This window comes from Syngnathus typhle, linkage group LG14 (genome assembly GCF_033458585.1).
Source record: "Syngnathus typhle isolate RoL2023-S1 ecotype Sweden linkage group LG14, RoL_Styp_1.0, whole genome shotgun sequence".
NCBI classification, from domain to species: Eukaryota; Metazoa; Chordata; class Actinopteri; order Syngnathiformes; family Syngnathidae; genus Syngnathus; species Syngnathus typhle.
Genome location: NC_083751.1, coordinates 4859067 through 4868938, shown reverse-complemented (window position 1 = coordinate 4868938; position 9872 = coordinate 4859067). Strand labels below are relative to the sequence as shown.

Below are 9872 nucleotides of genomic sequence, written 5' to 3'. Positions count from 1 at the left end.
TTTTTCCATTTTCACGCATATTTGCAAAAACTCTAGGGAGCCACTAGGAGCGTGCTAAAGAGACGCATGCGGCTCTGGAGCCGCGGGTTGCCAACCCCTGATTCTACTAGAATAAAATAACTTTTTAGGTAAAGAACAAGATGATGCAACAAACTCATTTATTGAACACTGGAAAATGTTGTCACAATTTAGTCTAGAGCTCTATCTACTGGACGAAGTGATTATTACCAGTCTTGAAGTTTTGAATAGAGCTGAGAAGAGCCTGGATGCGGTTGCGCAAAAGCGTGCTGACGTCACCGACACGACGCACGCATTATATATTGAGTTCGTCTGACGTCAGCGTTCTCTTCCCTGCCTAGGCCCTCGAGTGGTGGGCAGTGTAATATTTGCTGTCGGCTTTTTCTCCACCGAGCGAATCCAAAACCATCCGTCAAAATGGTAAGATGATTCGGGTTTTGTGAGTTTGTGCGGGATACGTACAGCGGCGGGGTTCTCATTACCGTTGTTATTACCGCTATTATCGATCAGTAATCCGCGCTCGAGCGATTTTGGGCGTCGATCATTCACCGATGATAAAATGGCAACCCTTCTTTCATAACTGCAGCTCTTGAACGCTAAGCGATCTTTAAAAATGATTATCCGCTTGATAATATTACAACGTTATACACGAAAAGCGTTGTGCTTCTCGGTTGTGTTCTTATCGTCGAGGCCTGTAATCGGAGCGGCGGTTTGCTAACGTACCGGCTCTTAAGAGCTTCTTTGTGCACTGACATGAACGGCCCAAACAGCTGATCGTAATATGAAACATCGAGTCCTAAACAATCAGATTCCGACTGTCGTGGTCGATCTACGTACATGTCGGCCGAAGTGGCTGCTGTTGCTTGGTTTCATAACCCACCACCGGCCTATTGTCATTATGCCGTGGGGCTACGTCGTTTAGTCAACGTGCTAATGCTAACGCGTAGCATTGTGTCAAAGTCTGTACACGTGGCCGACATTTGATACTCGAGTGTGCGATATTTGCAATACCGCCCCATTTTTTCCAGTGTTATAAACAAAACACGTGATGCTCAAGTATCTACTTGGTAAAACGAGTTGCGAATGCAGGTTCACAACGCCCTGCCTGGCATTCAAATGATGCGTCAGAGCATTTTTCTTCTCCCCTATCGGTGAGGTAGTTTCATTTCCAGTGCCGTGTTTAAATCTGTATGGAGAATGGCACCTTACACCTTGAAACATGACTAGAGTAGAAAAAAATGTATGGCCTTGCGGTTATTGAGACAATTTAAATGTATTTTCTACTTAATAAATACCGAATGAGTTGATCTGCCACGTAAAATGGTAATGATCAATAGTTGTATTATGTCTGCATGCACATCTAATCTATTCTTGTCCCCGCAGGTGAACTTTACAATCGACCAGATCCGTGCCATCATGGACAAGAAGGCAAACATCCGTAACATGTCTGTGATTGCGCACGTCGATCATGGCAAATCCACCTTGACCGACTCACTCGTGTCCAAGGCTGGTATCATTGCCTCGGCCCGTGCCGGGGAAACCCGTTTCACCGACACGCGAAAGGACGAACAAGATCGTTGCATTACCATCAAGTCTACGTAAGCGCTGATATTGTTGAATTTTTATTCAGTTGAAGGGTTTCTGCATTTTGGGAAAAATGTCAGTTGCCTGTGTGACACACTTGATTGTAAAGTCCAAAGTTGAGGTCAGGTAAATTCTGATTCATGACTCAGGATGACTTCCAAATTATATATTTTGAAAACAATGACACTACGTGACTTCGGTGGTGTTGTTTTTTTTTTTTTGTGATGCTCACTTTAAAACTGCCCGTCTCCAATGTTGTAGCGCCATCTCCATGTTCTACGAGCTGTCCGAGAGTGACATGGCCTTCATCAAGCAGTCCAAGGATGGCTCCGGCTTCTTGATCAACCTGATCGACTCTCCTGGACACGTTGACTTCTCCTCTGAAGTGACCGCTGCTCTCCGTGTCACTGACGGAGCTCTGGTGGTCGTTGATTGCGTTTCTGGTAAGTGTGAGGAAGCGGCTGCATCTGCGTTGGTGCTGTTGCACACGTCCCTGTCAATATAGTTGACTCATCGTTTGTTATTGTCTCTCCATGCAAGGCGTGTGCGTCCAAACCGAGACTGTGCTCCGCCAGGCCATCTGCGAGCGCATCAAGCCAGTCCTGATGATGAACAAAATGGACCGTGCCTTGTTGGAGCTGCAGCTCGAGCCCGAGGACTTGTACAAAACGTTCCAGTGCATCATCGAGAACGTCAACGTCATCATTTCCACTTATGGTGAAGAGGATGGACCCATGGGCAATATCCAGGTGCGTGTAACAAATTTTCCTTTCTGTGTATAAATTTTTTATCTACAGAATTGGGTGTTTGTCTCAACACGGGCCACAAATATTTGGTAAATATTATTTTTTTATTTGCCAATTTCTAGATTGATCCAGTCATTGGCACCGTCGGCTTTGGCTCTGGCCTCCACGGATGGGCTTTCACCCTCAAGCAGTTTGCTGAGATGTACGCGGCCAAATTTGCTGCCAAGGGCAACACCGAGATGACTAATGCTGAGCGCTGCAAGAAGGTGGAAGACATGATGAAGAAACTGTGGGGTGACAGGTACAGTCAATTTGTTGAAAAGATCACTGGGGGGGGGGGGATTATTTGATTTCTGTTTAGTTTGTGAGCAATCAACTCGATTTACTCTGTTGATGGGGGGGGGGTCCCGGAAAGTGACTACATTTGCATTTGATCCCCATGGAAAAGAGATTTTTGTACTTTATAGGGAAGCTTTCTTGGCAAAAACTCTTCCAAGACGTTTCTCATGGTCCCCAAGTTTGGCACCTACGATAGACGATATTAATTTGTCTTACCGTTATTGACAAGACGGGATACGTTGTTGATATGATGTAGAGCTCAAGTTGGGCATTTTCGATAGTGTCTTTGTGGCAGCTGCTTGCTGGCATTTAACGTAGCTTGTTTCCACAATTGTGAATTCAGCGCTTGGGGCCATCCCTAATAAGCCATATAGAACGCATTGTTGTGACATAAATATTTGTTTCCAAAGTACCTCCTGCTGGACACTGAAAGGAATTAAAGTTTTCGTGTGTACTGAATGTCCTGCTTTTTGTCTGTAGGTACTTTGACCCAGCCTCTGGCAAGTTTTCAAAGTCCTCAAATGGAGCCGATGGCAAGAGGATCCCTCGCAGCTTTGTCCATCTCATCCTTGACCCCATCTTCAAGGTAAAGATTATTTGTATGCTGTCAATGAGATCAAAGTGCGTGTTGGCGCTGATACCTGCAAGTGATGACTTTCATAGCATTCTTCACTTTGACCTGATTTATAGTTGTGATGATCATCGTTTGTCTGAGCGGGTCGCCGAATGAGTTTGTGTTAAGACCTCTTTGATTTCAATGTTTGGATTTGACAAATGTCCTCAATTCCTCCCCAGGTGTTTGATGCCATCATGAACTTCAAGAAGGAGGAGACGAGCAAGCTGATCCAAAAGTTGGACATCAAGTTGGATACAGAGGACAAGGATAAAGAAGGCAAGCCCCTGCTGAAGGCTGTGATGCGTCGCTGGCTGCCAGCTGGAGAGGCCCTGCTTCAGATGATCACCATCCACCTGCCTTCCCCCGTCACTGCCCAAAAGTACCGTTGCGAGCTGCTCTATGAAGGACCCGACGAAGATGAGGCCGCCATGGGTATGATGGAAAGAAGAAAAACTTTGTTTAATGTAACTACTCCGATGTATTGGTTTTGTTTTCACCAACTGATTTTTTCTTTCAGGTATCAAGAACTGTGACTCCAAGGCTCCCTTAATGATGTACATCTCTAAGATGGTACCCACCAGTGACAAGGGACGCTTCTATGCCTTTGGCCGTGTCTTCTCTGGAACCGTCTCCACTGGTCTCAAAGTGCGTATCATGGGACCCAACTACACCCCTGGAAAGAAAGAAGATCTCTACTTGAAGCCAATCCAGAGGTCGCTTTTCACACACGACCCAAATTGTCTTGTCCAATCACTGTTGTTGAAATTCTAATTTGTCCCCTTCTCACTCACCAGGACCATTCTGATGATGGGTCGCTACACTGAGCCCATTGAAGACGTGCCCTGTGGTAACATTGTGGGTCTGGTCGGTGTGGATCAGTTCCTGGTCAAGACTGGAACCATCACCACCTTTGAGCAAGCACACAACATGAAAGTTATGAAGTTCAGCGTCAGCCCTGTGGTGAGGGTCGCCGTGGAAGCCAAGAACCCCGCCGATCTCCCCAAGCTGGTGGAGGGCTTGAAGCGTCTGTCCAAGTCCGATCCCATGGTGCAGTGCATCATTGAAGAGTCTGGAGAGCACATTGTTGCTGGAGCCGGAGAGCTTCACCTGGAGATCTGCCTCAAGGATCTTGAAGAGGACCATGCTTGCATCCCACTCAAGGTGATTTATTAAATAATAATAAAGCAGCACACTTTACAATTATGGTCATATTCTTAATCTTTTTTTTCTTCTTCTTCTTTTAGAAATCTGAGCCCGTGGTGTCTTACAGGGAGACTGTCAGCGCCGAGTCCTCAATTGTGTGTCTGTCCAAGTCCCCCAACAAGCACAACCGTCTGTTCATGAAGGCACGGCCCCTTGAAGACGGTTTGCCTGAGGACATTGAGAAGGGAGATGTCAGCGCTCGTCAGGAGTTGAAGGCCCGTGCCCGCTACCTTGCAGACAAGTACGACTGGGAAGCCACAGACTGCAAGAAGATCTGGTGCTTCGGCCCTGACGGAACTGGGCCCAACCTGCTGGTGGATGTGACCAAGGGAGTGCAGTACCTTAATGAGATCAAGGACAGTGTTGTGGCTGGCTTCCAGTGGGCTGTCAAGGAGGTACAAAACAAGTTGTTGATGAAAACGTATGAATTGGTGCTGATCGTGATTCTTGTATTCAGGGTGTCCTCTGCGAAGAGAACATGCGTGCGGTTCGCTTTGATATCCACGATGTCACCCTGCACACAGACGCCATCCACCGCGGTGGTGGACAGATAATGCCCACCACTCGCAGAGTTCTGTATGCATGCGAGCTCACAGCTGAGCCCAGAATGATGGAGCCTGTCTATCTGGTGGAGATCCAGGTCAGTCTTGAATTTATACTTGGCATGGCAATTTTAGTCTCTAATTATTTGCAATTGACACAATTACGTTTCTATCTCGTGTAGTGTCCCGAGGCTGCCATGGGTGGAATCTATGGTGTGTTGACCAAGAGACGTGGTCACGTGTTTGAGGAGGCCAGTGTGCTCGGTACACCCATGCGTGTCATCAAGGCCTACCTGCCTGTCATGGAGTCGTTTGGTATGTGTTTGCAGCCAAGTAACTGTTTTACCCTGCGACTTTGACCCAGTAACTCACTAATGCAACATGGCTCCATCTGCAGGTTTCACAGCCGACCTTCGTTCCAACACCGGTGGCCAGGCCTTCCCCCAGTGTGTCTTTGACCATTGGCAGATACTCCCTGGAAACCCGTTGGAACCCACAAGCAAGCCCGGTATTGTGGTCACCGATACACGTAAACGCAAGGGCCTGAAAGAAGGCGTGCCGGCCTTGGACAACTACCTGGACAAATTATAAAAGCCTGGACCACTATTTGCTTATTGCCTCATTCCTCCCTCACACATGTAATCGGCACTGTGGGACCGGACTGTACAGAACACAGTGAGCACCAAGTTTGCCAAACGGATTGACAATATAAATGATAAACCTAACAAAAAATTGTAAACAAATAAAAGGAAATAAAACCTATCCGATGTTTGATTTTTAACTCTCAAATCACATTCTCACATCCTGTTCTGTATTTGCAATGAAGCACTTGCATTCGCCATTTGAATTCAAGTTTCATGAGTCATCATCATGTGAATGGTATCGAAGTGAACTTTGCTACAACCATACAAGGGGTAATAAATGTGTGTACAACCTTTGCTACAATGTACACACAATTTTATATACTGAAAGGTTGCCATAACCTTGAAAGCGGAAGTTTCGGGTGTGCTGTGCTTGAAAAACTGTATTTATAACCGGAATCTACCAAAACAAAATCCGGGAGTGCAAAATAAATGCATCTTTCCAACATATGCACCTTAATTATTATTGTAAGCCCATTGTAAATGTCACGAGTGGAGTTAAAAACTGGCTTTTCCTCACAAACGTGTACCAGATGTTTTCAAAATTGACGTTTACCAACAATCCTCTACCTTTTTATTCCTGCTCCTAAATTTTCTTCAGATTAACCACAGCCCACTCATACTATTTACATAGCGGAGACTGATATTAATATTTATTACGAAGGAATTGTTCCGTGGTGTCGTAACTCGCGTTTTTATTTTTTCAAGAAATTCACTTGAAACAACATACCTTGAAGAGGCCCAATGATCATACTAACCAATGGGGAGTGACTGTATTGACCAATCAGAATTAAAGGAATAGACCAATCACGTGCAAGCTTGGCTTCGGTTTCCTGTTTTACAGAGGAGTTTTTTTTCCGGTGAGCAGAGTAATTATTATCCATACGGAGTAATAATTTTAAAAAAGAGATTTATACAACGACACGTTTCCTGTAAGTCTTTACATTGAGATACAAATTACTACTTGTGCTGTTTTTCTAATTGTTCTCCCCGCCCGCCCCGTTTGCTGTTTTTTTTTTTTTTGTTCATCTTGTATATTGTTACACAATTAGCCCTACTGGATGCTAGCAAGCTGTTTAGCAAGCCAGAAGTGGCGTCAATGCGGGGGACGTTGTCGTTTTCTTTTTATTCGAATTTCCTCTCCTGTTTCCCCCAGATACAAGCTGGCATAATTCCGACGGAAATTGCTTCATTTAACGCTCTAAGCAGGACTGAGGGGGATCATGGGTGGCGTCAAACAGGAGCAGAATGATGCTCCGCAGCAGCCTCGAGCCTCACAGTCCACAGAACATCCTCAAGAGGAGGTGGGTGCTCTGTTTTAATACACTACAACCTCCAACGTTTGCTTTCCGGCTGCTTTCTTTTCAATTTTTCTAATATAAATGATGGTATTAAAATTAATTGGGTAAAACAGCCGCCACCAGACAATAACAGGGGTCCTCGGTTTACGACGCAGTGTCGTAGTCCATCACCAGCCTATGCTCGGTGAGTTGTTAAATACTAACTTTAGTAAATATTTACATGGGTAAACACTAGAATTTTATAAATATAGAATGGTGCTGTTTAATAGATTATTGAACATTATCCAGATGCATTTTATTGGCCAGCATGTTGTACTACACTGTTTTATGGCAAATTTCAATCACAAATGTCTTTCTATGTACATAAATGTATTTTCTACACTTATTTTTTTCGAGCATGTCAGGTTTTTGTGTTGCTATATATATTTTTGTAATTTATTAAAACCTGATGTCCTTGGGGAAGAAACATTTGCTTGCATCTCTGATTCCAAAATTAGTTGACCAGTCTTATTATATACCAAAGTGACTGCTTACTTTCATTGCAGCCTAAGAAGCGAGGATGGCCCAAGGGGAAGAAAAGGAAGAAAGTGCTACCCAACGGTCCCAAGGCACCAGTCACTGGGTACGTCCGCTTCTTGAATGAGCGGCGGGAAGTGATGAGGGCCCGTTATCCTGACCTGCCTTTCCCGGAAATCACCAAGAGGCTCGGAGCAGAATGGACACGATTAGCGCCCAATGACAAACAGGTAAATCACAATCAATTGAAAGCCCTTAAAGAGGATATTGACTTTTTAATTGCTTGTATACACATACTCGCTGGTCTGCCTGCCCACCCATCAAGTGTGGGATTACACCACCCAAGCCAATCTTTTGTAAACTACCCATGTGACTCCTGGGAAATCTTAATTTATGTCAAAATGGCATCAGTCTTCTTTCATATGTGGGATCATCTTGAGTGTGAATTTCTAGCGTTACCTGGACGAGGCCGAGCGAGAGAAGATGCAGTATGCCCAGGAATTGAAGGAATATCATCAGACGGAGGCATATCAGATCACCAGCACGAAAATACAAGACAAAAGGATTAAGAAAGGTGGCTACGTTGTTGTCTCCACTTTTCAAAGCATCTAATTGGTTGTGAAACGCTCTCTTATACTCGCACACCGTCTCTCTTTCAGAGGAGAATCCGTCTGTGATCATAAGTGCCAGTTCAGGCTTGCCAAAGGTGCGTGACACTCTTTACATACACTCCGAGAATCATTTCAATTTTGTCCAATCCAACTGAACTGATATGAGAGTGTCAAAGCAGATCTACATTCATATTTGAGTTGTTTTAAGTTTTGATTCAGTGTTGATTCCACTGCAAACTCCAACCTCATTTTCAGTCAAGGATGTAAAAGCTCTTTCTTGATTTGTCAGACGTCCGAGCTCCCGAGCAGGTTTGACATCCCCATCTTCACAGAGGAGTTTCTTGATCAAAACAAAGGTAACACAAATAAGTAAAACATCTGTTTTCAGCATCCGTATGATTTTCAAATCATTGCAAATCCATATGCAAGTTGCACGATTGTTCATTCTCTCAACCGGACCACAGCTCGAGAGGCGGAGTTGCGTCGACTTCGCAAGGCCAACATCGAGTTTGAGGAGCAAAACGCCGTGCTGCAGAGGCACATCAAAGACATGTACAACGCCAAAGAGCGCCTGGAGGCGGAGCTTAACCAGGACGAGAAGCGCACGCAGGCGCTTCACCAGCACTTGCTGGCCATTAAACACACGTTGGTCAACAGTCTGGCTGCTGTGCCGTTACCAGGTTTGCTGCATGAAGTATAATTTTAAAGATTCAAAATGTTCAATACTTAATACTACTACAACATTTCCCGAGTTTACCCTCCACTGTGTCTTTAAACAGGCACGGGCGAGACGGCGACCTTCGGAAACTTGGATTCGTATCTCAGTCGTCTCAGCGGTGCGCTCGAAGGGAACCCTCAAAAGCACCGGGCCTTGCTTACGCAGCTTTGCGATGTCCTCTCTCACCTGGACAGGTAGAATACAGCTTTGTCATTGCCACACACGCGCAGAAAAAAAAAGAAAAGCATTCACAAACTTGACTTCCACTTAATTTATTTGTAGTGAGTTGTTTGTTTAACCACCCGGAGCTAATGCTAACCTGCGCTACACTACAACCACGCCATAAACCCAAATTTGTATTAAAGCACCTCCAAAAATACTTTTTTTTCCCATGTGGGCCCCACAAAATGTGATATATTCTCCAAAAACACATTTTATATTTTCAAGTGAGAAGTTATAGAACAGCTGCGCAACCTCTGCCGGCCTCCTCAGTCATTCCTGCACCGGGCGGATGAATTTATCAGGTGCAATCGTCTCGAGGGATCGAAAGGGCAGTTCCGTCGGTCGAAGTTTGGACCGCTCCCTCTTCTGCACAAATGTGTGAGTTCTCCAAAGTGTGCGGAAACTATTTTGAAAGGCGTACCCTCTGTTTACTTTGTTTATAATGAGGAGTTTACAAGAAATGCCATGTTGCATTGGTGGCTGGGATCATCTGTGTGTGCAGTGTTATTAAGCATAACTATAAGTCGTCATATCAGTTTCTATCTAGTGGGAACTTTCATTGTATTTTTTTCCCAAAATGCTGTTTGAAAATGTGCTGAAAATATTTCCGATATAAAGTGAACAAGCTTGTCTCTTTTATCTTTGTTATCACTCACTCATTGAGCAATTTATACTTTCTTTCCAGATCAAATATGTGATGTGTATTGAAAATGACCGCTTCTGAATATTTTTAAAGATAATAAGGATCAGATTAAGGAAGGTTTTAACTTGTACATCAATGTCTGTTGTTGTTGTTTATTATTAATACGTATATA

At 44.5% G+C, this 9872-nt stretch overlaps 2 protein-coding genes across 2 annotated transcripts; both read left to right on the top strand.

Moving 5' to 3' along the window:
• Positions 1-287: 287 nt before the first annotated feature.
• On the top strand, positions 288-5810 carry LOC133166644 (elongation factor 2b-like). The gene is made up of 13 exons (XM_061296728.1): positions 288-438; positions 1402-1616; positions 1864-2045; positions 2143-2351; positions 2471-2649; positions 3168-3273; positions 3483-3735; positions 3821-4016; positions 4098-4464; positions 4548-4901; positions 4964-5146; positions 5231-5363; positions 5446-5810. The coding sequence occupies exons 1-13, from the start codon at positions 436-438 to the stop codon at positions 5637-5639; spliced, it is 2574 nt and encodes an 857-aa protein (XP_061152712.1). The 5' UTR covers positions 288-435; the 3' UTR covers positions 5640-5810.
• Positions 5811-6471: 661 nt separating this feature from the next.
• Positions 6472-9696, top strand: hmg20b (high mobility group 20B). Its single transcript, XM_061296729.1, has 9 exons — positions 6472-6621; positions 6846-6993; positions 7536-7736; positions 7960-8080; positions 8166-8212; positions 8407-8473; positions 8582-8797; positions 8897-9029; positions 9283-9696. The coding sequence occupies exons 2-9, from the start codon at positions 6913-6915 to the stop codon at positions 9293-9295; spliced, it is 879 nt and encodes a 292-aa protein (XP_061152713.1). The 5' UTR covers positions 6472-6621; positions 6846-6912; the 3' UTR covers positions 9296-9696.
• Positions 9697-9872: the final 176 nt, after the last annotated feature.

What these genes read in the sequence shown, in the direction of transcription:
- LOC133166644 (XM_061296728.1), top strand. An exon ending in TGCATTACCATCAAGTCTAC is followed by an intron (nt 1,617 to 1,863) that starts GTAAGCGCTGAT and finishes CCAATGTTGTAG; the next exon opens with CGCCATCTCCATGTTCTACG. An exon ending in ATGCTTGCATCCCACTCAAG is followed by an intron (nt 4,465 to 4,547) that starts GTGATTTATTAA and finishes TTCTTCTTTTAG; the next exon opens with AAATCTGAGCCCGTGGTGTC.
- hmg20b (XM_061296729.1), top strand. Translation starts at nt 6,913, where the DNA reads ATGGGTGGCGTCAAACAGGAGCAGAATGATGCTCCGCAGCAGCCTCGA. An exon ending in AGACAAAAGGATTAAGAAAG is followed by an intron (nt 8,081 to 8,165) that starts GTGGCTACGTTG and finishes TCTCTCTTTCAG; the next exon opens with AGGAGAATCCGTCTGTGATC. An exon ending in GGCTGCTGTGCCGTTACCAG is followed by an intron (nt 8,798 to 8,896) that starts GTTTGCTGCATG and finishes GTCTTTAAACAG; the next exon opens with GCACGGGCGAGACGGCGACC.